At 42.0% G+C, this 21,195-nt stretch overlaps 1 protein-coding gene across 1 annotated transcript in view; it reads right to left on the reverse strand.

The window, feature by feature from the left end:
• SLC6A5 (solute carrier family 6 member 5) overlaps nucleotides 1-21,195 on the reverse strand; it is a 134,013-nt gene that overhangs the window by 109,124 nt on the left and 3,694 nt on the right. Inside the window, exon 4 of the mRNA XM_082270282.1 lies at nucleotides 3,761-3,892. Coding sequence (XP_082126408.1) covers nucleotides 3,761-3,892 — 132 coding nt within the window. The remainder of the gene's footprint in view (nucleotides 1-3,760; nucleotides 3,893-21,195) is intronic.

Below are 21,195 nucleotides of genomic sequence, written 5' to 3' on the forward strand. Positions count from 1 at the left end.
GGGGTCCGTGACCGTGCGGGAGCACGCCTCTGGAGGCGCGCGCTCGCTCCCTAGACCCTTACAGGCTAGCGATGTAGTACTACGTCGCTCTGCCTGTGAGGGGCTGACCGCCGCAGTAAATAGTCGTGCGGCGGTCGGCAAGCGGTTAACCCATATTTAGCCTAAGCCGCTCATCTAGGAAAATGGAAAGTTTCTGTGACATTTTGCAGTGGTAAAATTGTCAATTTCACGGCAAAATCAATCCAGCTCCAACCATTGCACTCATCTGTAATCAATATTACCGTATCGCTCATATTACAGACAGCATAGCTAATCTGGTACATGGATTCAGTTTAATGCACAAATAACAAACACAATCAAACCAGCACACAGATAATACATTTTATTTTTTTTTTAAAGCCCGTGGTGTGTGAACACCCGGTGCATAAAAAAGTGCACACACCCAAACGTGAGAGACAAAAAAAGTGCACAGGGTGTGCGAATGGTCCACCTCCGAAGAGGACGGACCCTTACCTTCATCCCCCCGGGGCGCAAGACTCCTGACAGAGACTGAGGTACTCACTGGTTAGCCTGGCCAAAACTAGGCAAACCCCGTTCTCTGGGAGGACTGCCGAAACAGCCCACCCCAAGTACTAGGTGGGGCTCATCTGAAGGGAGACCCCGTGAGAGAGGGCAAACTAAGCCAAAAGGCCATATCCACCCCCTCCCAAGACGTTCAAGGTAGGCCCCACACCCTACTATTCATGTAAAAAAGTGAGATAGCGCAGAGTGACAAACCACAAAGAAGAAAAAAAACACCCAAAAAAAAGAAAAAGTGGGGGGGAGTGGAGAAGTGCAAGACCTTGCCAGGCCCTTTGGGCAGGAATAAAAAATTCCTTTGGTCCCAGCCAAAAGGCCCGGCCCGAAAAAAGTGTGTAGGTGCAGTGACCAAAGTGCCAAAACACTCAAGATGAGCTCCCCCACCTGTGAGAATTAAGGCACCCCTAGGCTGCCACCCCAGGGGCACGTATACACCACAGGCTTTTTCCAGGTCTTGGCCTTCGGCCAGAAGAAGGCAAGCCCCATCCCGACCAGGAGGCAGATAGAACACCTTTGGGATGAATTAGAGTAGAGACTGTGAGCCAGGTTTTCTCTCCAGCATCAGCACCTGACCAAGATGAGCTCCCCCCACCTATGAGAATGAAAGCACCCCTAAGCTGCACCATGGGCTCTTTCCAGGTCTCGGCCTTCGGCCAGAAGAAGGCAAGCCCCATCCCGACCAGGAGGCATCAGAATTTAGACAGCTTAGGGAGAGCATGGCGACAGCTGGGGACAAGCCTTTTTCGAGGCCAGATTCAACCCTATCTCAAATCTAGAATGAATACACGAGAGAGCAGGGCTTTTTATCAGTGGGAAAGCGGGGGAACGCAGCCCCGGCACCTCCGGTACTGACTGTATGTAATGGCGCCGCACTGCTAACTGAGGGTAAGTTAGGAGTTACCCAAGCTCATGCTAAGGTTCCCAAACCCTCCCCCTTTTTACTCCCAAGATCACTAAGCCACATATCCAGAAATTAATATACACTATATAACCAAACATAATATAGGAACTTGACTGGCCTGCACAGCGTCCTGACCTGAACCAGATAGAACACCTTTGGGATGAATTAGAGCGCAGACTGTGAGCCCGGCTTTCTCTCCAGCATCAGCACCTGACCAAGATGAGCTCCCCCACCTGTGAGAATTAAAGCACCCCGAGGCTGCCACCCCAGGGGCATGTACATTACTGGCTTTTTCCAGGTCTCGGCCTTCGGCCAGAAGAAGGCAAGCCCCATCCCGACCAGGAGGCATCAGAATTTCGACAGCTTAGGGAGAGCCTGCAAACAACTGGGGACAAGCCTTTTTCGAGGCCAGATTCAACCCTATCCCAAATCTAGAATGAATACACGAGAGATCAGGGCTTTTTATCAGTGGGAAAGCGGGGGAACGCAGTCCCGGCACCTCCGGTACTGACTGTATGTAATTGCGCCGCACTGCTAACTGAGGGTAAGTTAGGAGTTACCCAAGCTCATGCTAAGGTTCCCAAACCCTCCCCCTTTTTACTCCCAAGATCACTAAGCCACATATCCAGAAATTAATATACACTATATAACCAAACATAATATAGGAACTTGACTGGCCTGCACAGCGCCCTGACCTGAACCAGATAGAACACCTTTGGGATGAATTAGAGCGCAGACTGTGAGCCCGGCTTTCTCTCCAGCATCAGCACCTGACCAAGATGAGCTCCCCCACCTGTGAGAATTAAGGCACCCCGAGGCTGCCACCCCAGGGGCATGTACATAGGCGTGCGTACAGGGTGTGCCGGGTGTGCCTGGGCACACCCTAATCACCTAGGGCACATTAGCATTATCGCTCTGTTTGCCAGTGAGGACATGGGAAACATCTCCCTCGGACCTGCTCTGCCATAAGAGAAGTGCCACACACTTCTATTTCACTTTGCCAGCAGGGAGAGTAATGTACCAGGGCCATGTACATGTAGGCAAACACATGCATGTGTATTTAAACTTTGGGGTGCACACCCTAATGCAATAGGCTGTGCACACCTTTGGGCATGTACACTACTGGCTTTTTCCAGGTCTCGGCTTTCGGCTAGAAGAAGGCAAGCCCCATCCCGACCAGGAGGCATCAGAATTTCGACAGCTTAGGGAGAGCCTGCAAACAACTGGGGACAAGCCTTTTTCGAGGCCAGATTCAACCCTATCCCAAATCTAGAATGAATACACGAGAGATCAGGGCTTTTTATCAGTGGGAAAGCGGGGGAACGCAGTCCCGGCACCTCCAGTACTAACTGTATGTAATGGCGCCGCACTGCTCACTGAAGGTCCAAATAAAGGGAGGGGCCAAATAAAGCTGAAAACAGCTCCAATATCAGTTAAGAGTTACCCTAACTCATGCTAAGGTTCCCAAACCCTCCCCCTTTATTCTCCCATGATCAGTAAGCCACATATCCACAAATTAATATACACAATTTATATTTGGATTATATTGATTTGATGGTTTTGGGTATTCCATGTATGATCTGGATCAGGGATTCACAAACTATAGCCCTCCAGTTTTTCAGGAACTACAATTCCCATCATGCCTAGCCATGTCTGTGAATGTCAAAGTTTTACAATGCATCATGGGATGTGTAGTTCTGCAACAGCTGCAGGGCCGTAGTTTGGGAATCCCTGATCTGGATTATTAGAGGAACACACGGGTTGTACCTATTTTAATACACTGTATGTGATATGGAAGATGTAAAAGTCAGAAGTCAAGTAGAAGAAAGTCAGAAATCTTTAGCATTCCCATAAAAAAACAACCAATATTGTAAATCAAACAATGTTGTTCGGTGAAGGTAATAAATTACAGAGCAGTTCAAGTCCCATGGTCAGCTCTCCATATATTTAAAAATAAGATAAGCATCACCTGCACACGGCCATGCTTTCTCCTGATTGCAACACAATAGAAGCACAGAAAGCTGCACTCCCAAATTTTACAAAGGTTGACGCGTTTCTGCCCTAAGGCCAGCATTGGCTGAAATGCGTCAGACCCGGCTGATTGTTATCCTCTGTTTGCTATTAAGGAAAAAAAATCTGATTGTGGAGCTTTCAAGAATCCTGGATTTCTGAGCTTCCTAAAACATTAGAGCGGTCTCCAGAGCGTCAACCATTCCAGATGAGAGCACAAAGAATCCAATATAACAATATTCATACTGCGCATTGAGCAGAGAGAGTTACCTTGAAAGGCTGGGATGGCTTTCCACACAGAGATAGGACCCTGACTGGCAAACTGCCCCAGAGACACTTCCAATAAGAAGATGGGGACCCCCGCCAGTGCCAGCATGAGCAGGTATGGGATGAGGAAAGCACCTGAGGAGACAAACAAAGCGTTAGCGCACCAATATTAAATTCAAGCATTCCATTGAGGACCAATGCTAAAGACAGATGTACTTATTTTATGCGACATTTTGTGCTATAGTGTGAGTTTGTGTTCAAACCACAGTCCCATGGCCAGGAAGGTTGAGTACACTGATGTTCCTGGAGACGTGCAGGTGTGCTTATTATAGCTCATGGCCCGCTCCATATGAGTACCTTCATGCAGATTGGGGCACTGTCAGGACCTGGGTCACCTGCTGGGGACACTGTGATTCCCAGAGTGGAAAGTTGTAGTTCCAGTGTCTACATGCAGGTTGGTGCTATGTCAGGACCTGGGTCACCTGCTGGGGACACTGTGATTCCCAGAGTGGAAAGTTGTAGTTCCAGTGTCTACATGCAGGTTGGTGCACTGTGAGGACCTGGGTCACCTGCTGGGGGCACTGTGATTACCAGAGTGGAAAGTTGTAGTTGCAGTGTCTACATGCAGGTTGGTGCACTGTCAGGACCTGGGTCACCTGCTGGGGGCACTGTGATTCCCAGATTGGAAAGTTGTAGTTCCAGTGTCTACATGCAGGTTGGTGCTATGTCAGGACCTGGGTCACCTGCTGGGTGCACTGTGATTCCAAGAGTGGAAAGTTGTAGTTCCAGTGTCTACCAGCAGGTGTCTCCCAGCAGCCAGCAGAACCCAGTAATCAGTCTCCACCTGGTGCTGGCTGCTGGCAGGGTACTTAAGTCCATCTTCTGCTGATACACCTTGTGTTAGTTTTTTGCTTTGCTGTGCTGAGTCAGACGTTGCTGCCATTTATCCCCATTGACTTTAATGCAAAAACGCATCATATTGAATTCAATGCAAAATCGTGTCCCATTGCCTTCAATGCAAAAATGCCCCCTTTTGACTTCAATGCAAAATTGCATCCCATTGACTTCAATGCAAAATCGTGTCCCGTTACCATCAATGCAAAAATGCCCCCTATTGAATTCAATGCAAAATTGTGTGCCCATTGACTTCAATTCAAAATTGCGTCCCATTGACTTCAATACAAAATTGTTTCTTATTGACTTCAATGCAAAATTGTGTGCCCATTGACTTCAATGCAAAATTGCGTCGCATTGACTTCAATACAAAATTGTTTCTTATTTACTTCAATACAAAATCGTATCTATTGACTTCAATGCAAAAATGCCCCCTATTGACTTCAATGCAAAAATACCTCCTATTGACTTCAAAGCAAAATTGCCTCCTATTGACTTCAATGCAAAAAACATCTCCCATTGACTTCAATGCAAAATCATGTCCCATTGACATCAATGCAAAAGCAAATCCTATTGACTGCAATGCAAATTTGCATCCCATTGAATTCAATGCAAAATCGTGTCCCATTAAAGCGGAGTTCCACCCTGGATTTTTTTTTTTTTTTTTTAATACCCCCGGGACAGTCAGGGCTAGTGCATTCCACAATGGCTAGCCTCTGATCTGTCCCGGGTTGCACTTACCTGCAAGACGAAATACTTACCTTGCAAACGTCTTGTCCAGCGCTGCCATCTCAGATGTGGGCAGCTTGAAGCCAGCGCGTCCTCTTCGGCGTCTTCTTCCGCCTTCTGTGGTCCCACGATGCTCTGCGCCGGCCCCGACGTCACTTCCGGGTCGCGCGCGTCACCCCTCCACAGCTTCTGGGCATGCCCAGAAGCTGTTTAGAAGGGGATGACGCGCGCGACCCGGAACTGACGTCGGGGCCGGTGCAGGCGCAATGATTCCTGGGAGCTATGACGTCCAGCTCCCAGGAATCATTGCAGAGCCAGGAAGTGACGACGGGCCGCGGCCGAGGAAGGAGGAAGAAGGAAGTAAGGTAAGTATATTTTCTTCGCTACGAGGTAAGTAAAAAAAAAAAAATATGCGATTATCCATTTCTTTTTCAGGTGACCCGGAGCGAGAAGATGGAGGTAAGTATAAAAATAGGGTGGAACTCCACTTTAACTTCAAAAACGCCCCCTATTGACTTTATTGTAAAATCACATCCCTTTGACTTCAATGCAAAAACGCCAGCGACATTATTTAAATTTAAAAAAATTTGAAAAACTCTCCATTTTGGTTTCGGTTTCAGTTTTCGGCCAAGTGCATCCTGAATTCGGTTTCGGCACCAGAATTTTCATTTTGGTGCACCAAATTTAGTTCAATGATTTTATATTTTACATTTATGTTTTAGCCCCGATAAAATGTTGGATGTTTCCTCTGCTATAGTTTTGGAATAAAACTTAATTTTAGACTCCAAATTTTGGTGTGGCTCTCCGATTTTTACACTCAAACACCATTTTGACAATGTGAGGCCACTCTTCCAGTTCCTTATATCACAAGAACAACCTGAATGAAGGACAAATGAAGGACAGCAGGGGGCGCCAAACTAAATGTAGCATGTAAAATTAGAAAGGGGAATTTAATAAAAATGTCAGCCAAATGGCTACTCACATAATGTAAAGATCAACAGGCCAGAACAGCCTACCTATCGTCTACACACCCTATTAGGATATTATCTGTACATTTATTTTCCAATACATCAATTAGGACCAAAGTAAACTATATTGTCAAAAGTATTGGGACGCCTGCCTTTACACACACATGAACCTTAATGGCATCCCAGTCTTAGGCTGGCCATACACTATACAATTTTCTTGATCAACTTTCCTTTAGATTTACCAAAACCATGTAATGTAGGGTCAAACCTAAACACTTTCAATTTGTATGCAATCAGGCAGGCCCTTGCACTACATAGTTTAAGGTAAATCTAAAGGAAATTGAATAAGAAAATTGTATAGTGTATGGCCAGCCTTAGTCCGTAGGGTTCAATATTGAGTTGGCCCACCCATTGCAGCTATAACAGCTTCAACTCTTCTGGGAAGGCTGTCCACAAGGTTTAGAGGTGTATCTATGGGAATGTTTAACCGTTCTTCCAGAAGCACATTTGTGAGGTCAGCCACTGATTTTGGACGAGATGGCCTGGCTCGCAGTCTCCATTCTAATTCATCCCAAAGATGTTCTATCAGGCTGAGGTCAGGACTCTGTGCAGGCCAGTCAAGTTCCTCCACCCCAAACTCGCTCATAGCAAGCTTGCCCTCATTCGACATCCTGTCAGTGACCGGATCGTTTTCCCCACTGCCGGCGGGTGCGTTAAGCGGGGAAAAGGACTGGTAGGGGGGGGGCACGTCTTCCGCAGCCCCGGAAGGGTGATCCCATGGCGAATCCGCTGCTGGGACCACCCTTAACGGAAAGCTGACCACGCGCCGTTTAAAAAAATACCAGGGTTATGGCAGCTATCTGCTGCCATAACACCGGTATTTAGGTTTAAACGGCCGGCTTAAATAGTCGTTGGGCGGTCGGTAAGTGGTTAAATTAACGCAGTGCCGTATCGCAAAAAATGGTCTGGTCAGGAAGGGGGGTAAATCTTCCGAGGCTGAAGTGGTTAATGTGATGAGTGATTCATTTACCAGAAGAGAAAATAAGGAAGTAGTAAGGGGTGGGGCTAACATAGACATTTGCAATCAAAGTCAAGGTTTTCACATAACTTCGGCCGCCATGTTTTTCCATAGGGTTTTAAATGAAGGTGACCTTTGCTTAAACCATGAACAAAATTCCCCTTGGGGGTGGGACTTTGAAGGCACTAAGTACTAAATAATGTGAATAAAAATCAGTTTTATTTAAATTAGCATAAAAACACCAATGCTATATGGACATGGCTGAACCTGGAATACATATACATATTACACCAATATTAATAGGCGAAAAAGGATTGATGTCCTCCAACCGACGCGTTTCTGGGTTTTCACAGCTCCTTCTTCGGGGGTGTGGCTGGCATCACCCTTATAGATTCCATTGGTGTATACAGCATTGCCATGTCAGCATTTAAAAACAAGATCTCAGGAGAGCTGCCACTTCACCTAAGGATATGATCAGTACCCAACGTATATACAAGGCCAGGGCAGCCATCAGAAATGTTGCGGCCCCTTACACAGCTTTAGGCCTGGGCCCCTCTGGGCCTGACAATCAACAATCCCACCAAATCCGCCCACTAGCCATCCCACCGAGTCCTTCAGTGCACCCACTTTTATTTTAAAAATTTTTTACAACTTAATATATGAAAATGAATCCAAACCAGCAAAGAGACATCTCCATATATTCAGCAAAGAGACATCCCAATCCAGCAAAAAGACATCCCAATCCAGCAAAGAGATGGCATCATATATTCAGAAAAGAGACAGACCAATCCAGCAAAGAGATGGCCTCATATATTCAGAAAAGAGAAAGCCCAATCCAACAAAAAGACATCCCAATCCAGGAAAGAGATAGCCTCATATATTCAGCAAAGAGACAGCCCAATCAAGCAAAGAGAATGCCTCATATATTCAGAAAAGAGACAGACCAATCCAGCAAAGAGATAGATTCATATATTCAGCAAAGAGACAACCCAATCCAGCAAAGAGATGGCCTAATATATTCAGAAAAGAGACAGGCCAATCCAGCAGAGATGGATCCATACATTCAGCAAAGAGACATTCCAATCAAGCAAAGAGAATGCCTCATATATTCAGAAAAGAGACAGACCAACCTAGCAAAGAGATGGATTCATACATTCAGCAAAGAGACAGCCCAATCCAGCAAAGAGATATACCAATCAAGCAAAGAGATGGCCTCATATATTCAGCAAAGAGACAGCCCAATCCAGCAAAGAGACATCCCAATCAAGCAAAGAGATGGCCTTATATATTCAGAAAAGAGACAGACCAATCCAGCAAAGAGATGGCCTCATAAATTCAGCAAAGAGACAACCCAATCCAACAAAGAGACATCCCTTTGGCTGCATAGGCTTACTCTGCGGCCGTCCTGCTTTAGCAATTGCTAGTTACTACAGCAGCAACAACTCAATCTGATTGGTTTTGCCTGGGCAGCTGGGCCCCTTGGGATGCCCAGGCCCCCTACATGTGCATGGGCTGTCCCCCCCCTGATGGCAGCCCTGTACAAGGCTGTAAGGTAGGTATGGTTAGTAAGCAATACTTAGCCTGACCAGTGTGATTCTTGGCTACTAATGCCTGACAGACCGGTTTCAGTATCAGTGAGCATATAATGTGACCTGTTTCTCCTGAGGTTTAAAAAGACGAAGTGGCAGCTCTCATGAGATCTTTTTTTATGCTGACATGGCAATGCTGTATACACCAATGGAATCTTCAAGGTTGATGCCAACCACACCCCTGAAGAAGGAGCTGTGAAAGCCCCGAAACGCGTCGGCTGGAGGACGTCAATCCTTTTTCACCTATAATGGTGTAATATGTACAGTCAGGTCCATAAATATTGTGACATAGACACAATTCTAATCCTTTTGGCTCTATACACCACCACAATGGATGTGAAATGAAACAAACAAGATGTGCTATAACTGCAGACTTTCAGCTTTAATTTGAGGGTATTTACATCCAAATCAGGTGAACGGTGTAGGAATTACAACAGTTTGTATATGTGCCTCCCACTTTTTAAAGGGACCAAAAGTAATGGGACAATTGGCTGCTCAGCTGTTCCATGGCCAGGTGTGTGTTATTCCCTCATTATTCCATTTACAAGGAGCAGATAAAAGGTCCAGAGTTAATTTCAAGCGTGCTATTTGCATTTGGAATCTGTTGCTTTCAACTCTCAATATGAGATCCAAGGAGCTGTCACTATCAGTGAAGCAAGCCATCATTAGGCTGACAAAAACAAAACAAACCCATCAGAGAGATGGCAAAAACATTAGGTGTGGCCAAATCAACTGTTTGGAACATCCTTAAAAAGAAAGAAAGCACCGGTGAGCTCAGGAACACCAAAAGACCACGGAAAACAACTGTGGCGGATGACCAAAGAATTATTTCCCTGGTGAAGAAAACTCCCTTCACAACAGTTGGCCAGATCAGGATCACTCTCCAGGAGGTAGGTGTATGTGTGTCAAAGTCAACAATCAAGAGAAGACTTCACCAGAGTGAATACAGAGGGTTCACCACAAGATGTAAACCATTGGTGAGCCTCAAAAACAGGAAGGCCAGATTAGAGTTTGCCAAACAACATCTAAAAAAGCCTTCACAGTTCTGGAACTGATGGGAAGAGAAGAGTATGGAGAAGGAAAGGAACTGCTCATGATCCAAAGCATACCACCTCATCAGTGAAGCATGGTGGTGGTAGTGTCATGGCGTGGGCATGTATGGCTGCCAATGGAACTGGTTCTCTCTGACAAAAGCAGCAGGATGAATTCTGAAGTGTTTCGGGCAATATCATCTGCTCATATTCAGCCAAATGCTTCAGAACTCATTGGATGGCGCTTCACAGTGCAGATGGACAATCACCCGAAGCATACTGCAAAAGCAACCAAAGAGTTTTTTAAGGGAAAGAAGTGGAATGTTATGCAATGGCCAAGTCAATCACCTGACCTGAATCTGATTGAGCATGCGTTTCACTTGCTAAAGACAAAACTGAAGGGAAAATGCCCCAAGAACAAGCAGGAACTGAAGACAGTTGCAGTAGAGGCCTGGCAGAGCATCACCGGGGATGAAACCCAGCGTCTGGTGATGTCTATGCATTCCAGACTTCAGGCTGTAATTGACTGCAAAGGATTTGCAACCAAGTATTAAAAAGTGAAAGTTTGATTTAAGATTGTTAATCTGTCCCATTAATTTTGGTCCCCTAAACAGTGGGAGGCACATATACAAACTGTTGTAATTCCTACACCGTTCACCTGATTTGGATGTAAATTCCCTCAAATTAAAGCTGAAAGTCTGCAGTTATAGCACATCTTGTTTGTTTCATTTCAAATCCATTGTGGTGGTGTATAGAGCCAAAAAGATTAGAATTGTGTCCATGTCCCAATATTTATGGGCCTGACTGTATATGTATTCCATGTTCAACCATGTCCATATAGCATTGGTGTTTTTATGCTAATTTAAATAAAACTGATTTTTATTCACATTATTTAGTACTTAGTGCCTTCAAAGTCCCACCCCCAAGGGGAATTTTGTTCATGGTTTATCTTTTAGGGATGTGGCACATTTAGGGAGGCACTTCACTGACTTTATTCTAACTAGTGACCTTTGCTTACGTATTTTTGTCATTCTATTTTTAGTTTCCATAACACGGGTTTCAGAGAGGTTAACTTAAATCCTGTTATGCATTTTAACATATTTCCACAGTATTGCATTTAAATGAAAAATACATAAATACTTGTGCCCAAAACATTGTGGAGCAATTGCCAAAATTGTCCTTACAAAGTCTATGGTAATGGAAACCATGATGATCAATGGAAATGGCGAAATGATCACATATTAATGTGTGTTTGCTGGCAAACAGAGAGAACTAATTAAAGCTTGAATTAAAAAAAAAAAAAAAATAGCTGAGTTGACAAGAAAGTACTATTCCATAAATATGATGTGGTTGTTATGTGTGATGATGTGAAGATATTAGGTAATAGCTACATTTTGGTTAAAAAGTGTTGTTGTGTTTACCATCATTTAATAGTTGCTATATTAAAGTGGCAATAAACCCAATTAAAACCAATCATTAGATGTGGTGGCTGCATTTGGTACCTATACCCTTGGGGATTACGTAGCTAAACGTTTGTACATCTAGTTGGCTAATCAGATACTTACCTGGATTGATATCTGGCTATTTCATTAACAGTTGTAGGTTATTGTAGTAACTTACCATTCAGTGACTGCTGGACACCGACTCTGTCATCAGTGTCTGACCCACATAACCAGCTTATCTATTTTACATATCTTGTTGTCTGCAAGCCCTGGGAAATACGGTGTGATTGAGAGGTTACTGTATTTGGATGATATTGGCCCAATATCCTTGAACTGAACATTCTACAAAACCTTAGTCACATACCAGAGCCTACTATTGGCATTGCCGATCCCCCTTTTGGAATCCATCTGGGCAGTGGCAACCCGTCCATTGGGGGTGCAGGGGCACCGAACCCCCTATCCATGCTTCCGGCCTCCTAATCTACATGCAGGTGCACCGGATGCATGGATTCCAATAAGGGATTTTTTGTTTTTGAAGCATGTGATTAGAGCCAGAGGCTCTAATAGGCTTCAAAAAAAGGTGGGCTTGGTGTGCCGAGCACTGTGCCCTTAGCCCCACCCAATTGTATGGCAATAGCGAATGAATATTCGCTATTGTCACACTGACTCTCCTCCCAGCCAATCAGGAAGAGCGTTGTGAGGGCAAAAGGAGAGGTGATCTGACTGGCCAGGAACAGGCAGAAGACACACAGCTGGAGGAGAAGCACAGCGGCTCAGCCATCCAGCACTCCCCGTCTTGGGCAGGAGGAAGGAGGAGGTAAGGAGGCAGGCCATACAGGGGAGGGGGGGAATGTGTTGCCTGCCTGCCTGCCTACCTGCCAACCGACCGACTGCATTGGTTTGCCGCCCCCCGGATTACCGAGCACCAGCCAGAGGCCGGCACCGCACACCATACCCCCCCGATCGTCGGCTCACTCACCCTGTGCTGCCCCTGGACTGACATGTGGAGGCAGCGGCGGCTTCCCCCTCAGTCTCCTCCGTGTCCCCCTTCGTTGGTCAGGTTTCCCCTGTGTCTCCTCCCTCCTCCTCCTTCACCAATAGGATTGCTTCTCCTTTCAGCCTATCAGAAAATGGGTCTCAGGACCAGCTTCCTGATTGGCCAGGAGGAGAATCCGTGTGGCAATAATGAATATTCATTCGCTATTGTCACACAACTGGGTGGGCTCAGGGCGCAGTGCTCTGCACCCCGAGCCCACCCTTTTTTAAGCCTATTAGAGCCTCTAATCACGTGCTTCAAAAAAAAAATTCCCCCATTGGAATCCATGCATCCAGCACCCTGCATGTAGATTAGGTGGCCGGACACATGGATGGGGGGGCGGCGCCCCTGCGTCCCTAATGGACGGGCAACCACTGGTCTCAAACCTGTAACTGATACATCTGTGGAACATCCTTGTTTGACCCTCTCCTGCCCCTCTCTATTAGCGCTTGTGTCACCTTTGCTGAGGGATGGAGAAAAACTGAGTCAGAAGAGAAACACCGGCATACTAGTCAGTACCAGTGTTAAAATGTTTTTTGCATTGGAAAAATAAATCACCTCTAACTTTTGCTGTCCTACTTGTGTGAAAGTTGCTGCATTAAGTAAAACTATTAGAATATTTTTTTACATTTTAGAAAAGGGTGCCTCGAGACTGTCTATAATTTTTAGAGGGTGACTCGAGATTGTCCATAATTTTAAAGGGTGCCTTCACTTAGAAAAAGTTGAGAAACACTGATCTAACCCATCTCTAAATCCAGCAAAAGAGCCCCAGACCATCACCATTTCCTCTTCCATGTGTGAAAGTTTTTGTTTGCAGGTTTTGCCAGGTTGACAGTATACAAAAATGTTGCAGGATGAACCTTGATTTATTTTGAATTATTGGCCAATCGCCTACAAGTGGGGGTTCCTCATGGCATGGGAAATCTTCATTTGCTTGTTTTACCATTTCCATAATAACTTTCTTACTGCCACTAAATCTGTCACATCTGCAGCCCTAAGTCTTCTCTTCACAGCTGAAAGTGACAGTTGCTGACTTCCACAACTGTTAGGCTCTGCTTGAAGCTGTTGTCCTGTAAGGCACCTGTCATGAATAGCTATTGACTATTAGAAGCATGTCTTCTGAATGTGCTTTGGGTCTGCCAGATCTGCTCCTATCAGAGTTCCCTTCCACTTCTAAGTACCTTTTGATAGTGTAGAGCAGCCTTTCTCAACCTTTACAACACTGAGGAACCCTTGAAAAATAACTTTCAGGTTTCAGGGAACCCTTGATAAAAATCACTATATCTACAACTCATGATACATTAGTGTGATGGTCAGTGGGTAGAATGCTACTTACACTGGTGGTCATTGTGAAGTATTACCTCCTTCCAGATAGCTAAAAAGATCAGCATTACTCATTGCCCAAGGAACCCCTAGCAACCTCTGGAGGAACCCTAGGGATCCACGGGACCCTGGTTTAGAAACCCTGGTGTAGAGTATGACACCAATGATGTGGCACTATTCCTCCCACTGACACCAATGATGTGGCACTATTCCTCCTATTGACACCAATGATGGGGCACTATTCCTCCCTTAGACACCACTGATGGTGCACTATTCCTCCCATTGACACCAATGATGGGGCACTATTCTTCCTATTGACACCAATGATGGGGCACTAATCCTCCCACTGACACCAATGATGGGACACTATTCCTCCCACTGACAACAATGTTGGGGCGCTATTCCTCTCATTGACACCAATAATGGAGCACTATTCCTCTTATTGACACCAATGATGGGGCACCGTTCCTCTTATTGACACCATTGATGGGGCACTATTCCTCCCATTGACACCACTTAAAGGGCACTTTTCCTCCCACTGACACCAATGTTAGGGCACTATTCTTTCCATTGACATCAATGATGGGGGACTATTCCTCCCATTGACACCAATGTTGGGGCACTATTCCTTCCACTGACAAGAATGTTGGGGCGCTATTCCTCCCATTGACACCAATGTTTGGGCACTACTCCTTCCACTAACAGCAATGCTGGGGCACTATTCCCCCCATTGACACCACTAATGGGGCACTTTTCCTCCTGTTGACACCAATGTTGGGGCACTACTGCTTCTATTGACACCAATGATGGGGCACTATTCCTCCCATTGACACCAATGTTGGGGCACTACTCCTTCCACTGACACCAATCTTGGGGCACTATTCCTTCCACTGGCACTAATGATGGGGCACTACTTCTCCAATTTACACCAATGTTGGGGCACTACTCCTTCCACTGACACCAATGTTGGGGCACTATTCCTTCCACTGGCACCAATGCTGGGGCACTATTTTTCCCATTGACACCAATGATGGGACACTATTCCTCTCATTGACACCAATGATGGAGCACTATTCCTCCCACTGACACCAATGTTGGGGCACTATTCCTTCCACTGGCACCAATGATGGGGCACTATTTTTCCCATTGACACCAATGATAGGACACTATTCCTCTCATTGACACCAATGATGGAGAACTATTCCTTCCACTGGCACCAATGATGGGGCGCTATTCCTCCCTCTGACACCAATGATGGAGCACTATTCCTTCCACTGGCACCAATGATGGGGCACTATTTTTCCCATTGACACCAATGATAGGACACTATTCCTCTCATTGACACCAATGATGGAGCACTATTCCTCCCACTGACACCAATGTTGGGGCACTATTCCTTCTCCTGACAACAATGTTGGGGCACTATTCCTTCTCCTGACACCAATGATGGGGTACTATTTCTCCCATTGACATCAATGATGGGGAAGTATTCCTCCCATTAGCAGCAATGAGGGGGCACTATTCTTCCCAGTGACACCACTGATAGGGTACTTTTCCTCCCATAGACACCAATGTTGGGGCACTATTCAGCAGTTTTGTTTCCACCAAAATTGTGTCTCTGACAATCGCTGTGTCTTCATTACATGTATACAACACTTTAGCAACGCTCAATTACCCAACACACAATGCCTATTCTGTATATTATTATAGGTTTCCTTCATTTTCTCTTTTCATCCAGTGTTGCATTCCTATATATTTAGATTGGGGGGGGGGGGGGATTCCCAATCGTTTTAAGAAGATCCAGAGTGAAATATCATCTTTTAAAAAAAAAAACCCTGGATTGAGTGATTAAACATAAATGCATGACATGTTATCTATCAGTGTGATCTGTGTTTATCTATATGTATCTGCAGTACAACTTCCTGGCTAAATATTCAATATAATTATTTGTCATGGATAGTAATGTAAATGAAATGAAGTAATTCTGTTCACAGACCAGGGTTTGCTGGGACTTGTGGTTCGCCCGGGCACAGAATACAGCAGGGATGTGCTGTGTGTGGGTGGCAGGAGGGTGCTCTGGTTGGGTTAGGGGGATTACCATTTAAAGGGACCATTTAGAGAAACTCTGCAGGTGCCAGCTGTCAATCAAACTCCAATTCACTGAGTTCTCTGGGAAAAAAGGGGGCTCAGCAATCCCTTCATTCATAATACTCCGATATTTTTATAATGTAGACTAAAACACACATATCAGGGTTGCTATGTGTAACAGTACACAACTTTTCCGTACAGAATTAAAAAAAATGCATTAAACGCAATTCAAATGTTATTTAAATATGACGTCATTTATATCGATCTCTCTTGTTCATAATATGATATGACGAAAGGGCTGCATCATAATCAATTACACAGGACTGTGAAATGCAAAACAGCATTCCGGTAGATAATGTTACCAGATTATGCCAAAATTATTACCCTCAATATTCTGTACTGATAGTGTGTATATTGATTATGTGGTGTGCATATTGTGAGATCGAATTCTGGGGCTTCCTGCATTTACATTATTCAGCTCAAGAGTTGAAGTATTCTGTAATTATTTTGGTATTTTTTTATTTTATTTTAGTTATGATGTTATTCACTTTTTATGTGTTTATTTATTTTTAGGTCGTAAAATGTATATAGAAAGCAGAAATGCCTAAAGGTGCTCAATGGCAAGAGGAATTCACAAAAATTGTGATTGTGTCTGCTAAAGCAGTTTGTTGTCTGAGTGTATGTAATAATGTTACATTGTGGTATCTTATCTAGGTGTATGTAATATATACATTGTGGTCTCTTATCTGTATGTATGTAACAATGTACATTGTGATCTCTTGTCTGAGTGTATGTAATAATGTATATTGTGGTATCTTATCTAGGTGTATGTAATAATGTATATTGTGGTATCTTATCTAGGTGTATGTAATAATGTTACATTGTGGTATCTTATCTAGGTGTATGTAATATATACATTGTGGTCTCTTATCTGTATGTATGTAATAATGTATATTGTAGTCTCTTGTCTGAGTGTATGTAATAATGTACATTGTGATATCTTATTTGTATGTATGTAATAATATACATTGTGGTCCCTTATCTGTATGTATGTAATAATGTACATTGTGATCTCTTGTCTGAGTGTATGTAATAATATACATTGTGGTCCCTTATCTGTATGCATGTAATAATGTACATCGTGGTGTCTTATCTAGGTGTATGTAATATACATTGAGGTCTCTTGTCTGAGTGTAATAAAAATGCAGTATAATGTCGTATAATATTGCACACTGTATAAAAGTGTCTAATTTTTTGTTATAATGTGCATTGTGGTGTAATGAGAGTATGAGATGCAGTGCAGGGAAACGTAAAATAAAATTTACATTGCAGTAGATTGTCTACTGTATGTAATATTCTACACTGCAATACATTGTCAAATTGTATGTAATATTTTACAGTGTAGTTTGAGTGTATGCAATACTATTCCGTGCCGTATATTTTCTGAGTGTATATAACGATGTATAATGTAGTATATTGTCTGACATGTGTGTAAGATTGCAAAGTGTAGTACATTGTCTGGCTATATATACAACTGTACAGTATTGTCTTAGTCTTATAATGTACAGTGTACCATATTGTCTAAGTGTTTGTAATATTGTACAATGTAGTATAGTGACTGGGTGTATGTATGTAATATTATACAATGTATTACTGAGTGTATGTAATATTGTGCTATGTTGAATAGTGTCTGAGTGTATGTAATATTATACAATGTAGTAGTGTCTGAGTGTATGTAATATTGTACAATGTAGTATAGTGTCTGAGTGTATGTAATATTGTACAATGTAGTATAAAGTCTGGGTGTATGTAATATTGAACAATGTAGTATAGTGTCTGTATGTATGTAATATTATACAATATAGTATGGTGTCTGGGTGTATATAATATTGTACAATGTAGTATAGAGACTTGGTGTATGTATGTAATATTATACAATGTAGTACTGAGTGTATGTAATATTGTACGATGTAGAATAGGATCTTAGTGTATGTCATATTGTACAGTGTAGTATAGTGTCTGAGTGTATGTAATATTATACAATGTATTACTGAGTGTATGTAATATTGTACAATGTAGAATAGTGTCTTAGTGTATGTAATATTGTACAATTTAGTATAGTGTCTTAGTGTATGTAATATTGTACAATGTAGAATAGTGTCTTAGTGTATGTAATATTGTACAATGTAGTACAGTGTCTGAGTGTATATATTATTGTACAATGTAATATAGTATCTAAGTGTATGTAATATTGTACAATGTAGTATAGAGACTGGGTGTATGTAATATTGTACAATGTAGTATAGTGTCTGAGTGTATGTAATATTGTACAATGTAGTAGTGTCTGAGTGTATGTAATATTGTACAATGTAGTACAGTGTCTGAGTGTATGTATTATTGTACAATGTAATATAGTGTCTAAGTGTATGTAATATTGTACAATGTAGTATAGGGACTGTATGTAATATTGTACAATGTAGTATAGGGTCTGTATGTAATATTGTACAATGTAGTATAGGGTCTGTATGCAATATTGTACAATGTAGTATAGGGTCTGTATGTAATATTGTACAATGTAGTATAGGATCTGTATGTAATATTGTACAATGTAGTAGTGTCTGAGTGTATATAATATTGTACAATGTAGTATAGTGTCTGAGTGTATGTAATATTGTACAATGTAGTATAGTGTATGTAATATTGTACAATGCAGTATATTATCTGATGCATATAATAACTGTATTAATTAATACAAGGTTACACATTGCCTGTATATATCAAACATAAATGTTATACAATGTATAACACAATTGTAATACAAGGTTATACAAGCTACGACAAGGGGAATCATATTCAGTGTAGCATAGAATAATTGTATTGCTGCAAATCTGTACAGAGCTGTCGTCTATAAATGAAATCTATACAATACTGTACAATAGCGAATAGCTGCTTGTATCATCATACTGTGCATTTACAATATTGTATAATGCAGTTTGGAACTGTTGTAAATACTTTTGTTTGTACAGATTTGTGGCTATGGTGTCATTCTAATACCACGTGGCTGTACACTGCAGTATTGTATAACTGCAATAGTAATAAGACTGATTGTACCTAAAAGCACAACTCAGATACACTGCAGCCTGGTCTGTCTACTGAACTAAAATACTACAAGTGTGTGCTGGGGACACTCCATATGTGTCATCTCATCTGCCCTCATATAAAAATGTCCTCTACACACTGCAGCCCTCTGACACTGCACCCATCCATAAGATTTCGGTAAATGGTGACCTTGTATATATTGAAACATTACACAATGCAGGCATGTGTATACACCAACACAAAACTGTATCAAATATAAAACAGTTCATAACAGGGCTGATTTCCTCTGATAGATGAACAGCCAAGTGTGCACTGCAGTACCTGCACACCGCATTGCACAATGCAGATCAACCTGCTCAGCAACACAACACTGGACTGCAAAGCTTTGTGTGATGGCATTATACTGCAATGTGTGTAATAACACATCATTGTACACAGCCTAAACATCACATGTCATCGTAAGCCATTCCACAATATATTGTAGAAGAAAACAAATATATAATGAATTACCAATAAAAAAGCAAAATAGTGCACACTAAACAACTGAAGAAATACAACTTTGTTTATTGAGTTCGTATGTGTAATAACACGATGTCATCTACAGATTACAATGGAGTGTGTGTAGCCACATATTACTAATGATTGTGTATGTAGCCATATAGTACTAATGATTGTGTACAGAAATATATGACTAATGAATATATGTAGCAATAAAATCCTAATGATGAAATATATGACCATTGACCAATGATTGTATAATTGTGTGTAGCAATATGTGATCATTGACCAATGATTGTATAATTGTGTGTAGCAATATATAACCATTGATCAATGATTGTATAATTGTGTGTAGCAATATATAACCATTGGCCAATGATTGTATAATTGTGTGTAGCAATATATAACCATTGATCAATGATTGTATAATTGTGTGTAGCAATATATAACCATTGACCAATGATTGTATAATTGTGTGTAGCAATATATGACCATTGACCAATGATTGTACAATTGTGTGTAGCAATATATGACCATTGATCAATGATTGTATAATTGTGTGTAGCAATATGTGACCATTGACCAATGATTGTATAAGTGTGTGTAGCAATATGTGACCATTGACCAATGATTAAATAAATGTGTGTAGCAATATATGACCATTGACCAATGATTGTATAAGTGTGTGTAGCAATATGTAACCATTGACCAATGATTGTATAAATGTGTGTAGCAATATATGACCATTGACCAATGATTGTGTAATTGTGTGTAGCAATATGTAACCTTTGACCAATGATTGTATAATTGTGTGTAGCAATATGTGACCGTTGACCAATGACTGTATAAGTGTGTGTAGCAATATGTAACCTTTGACCAATGATTCTATAAATGTGTGTAGCAATATATGACCATTGACCAATGATTGTATGAATGTGTGTAGCAATATATGACCATTGACCAATGATTGTATAATTGTGTGTAGCAATATGTAACCATTGACCAATGATTGTATAAATGTGTGTAGCAATATGTAACCATTGACCAGTGATTGTATAATTGTGTGTAGCAATATGTGACCATTGACCAATGATTGCATATATGTGTGTAGCAATATAATACTAATGAGTGTGTGACTGTGTAGCAATATATTACTTGTGATTGTGTGAAGAAATATATGACCAATGATTGTGTCATTCCGTTTAGCAATATATGACCAATGATTGTATGATTTTGTGTATACTAATATAATACCGATGATTGTATAAGTGTGGGCATATCAATTACTGTTGATCGTGTAAATGTGTATATTGTATTAATAATTGTGAGACTGTTTGTATATCAATATATTAATAATGATTTTATGACTGTGTGTTTCAATATATCTGTGATAATTGTGTGACTGTATGTATATCAATATAATACTAATGAGTGTGTTGCTGTGTGTATATCGGTTTATAGCAATTGATTGTGTGTAGTGTAATGAAAACCACAATGACTATGTGAATGTGTGTAGGTCATTATATCACTAATGATTGTGTGACTGTGAGTATATCGATGTATTACAAATGATTGTCTTATATCACAAAACGACATAATAACTGAGATTGGAATGTAGGGTATGATTATTTATTTATTTATTTTTTAAATTGCAAAATTATAAAATTACGAATTTCGGATCGCTGACTATAGCACACATGTGACACCTTGCAGTGAAGCAGAC

The sequence above is a fragment of the Pelophylax lessonae genome, assembly GCF_965119305.1.
Source record: "Pelophylax lessonae genome assembly, chromosome: 10".
Lineage (NCBI taxonomy): Eukaryota > Metazoa > Chordata > Amphibia > Anura > Ranidae > Pelophylax > Pelophylax lessonae.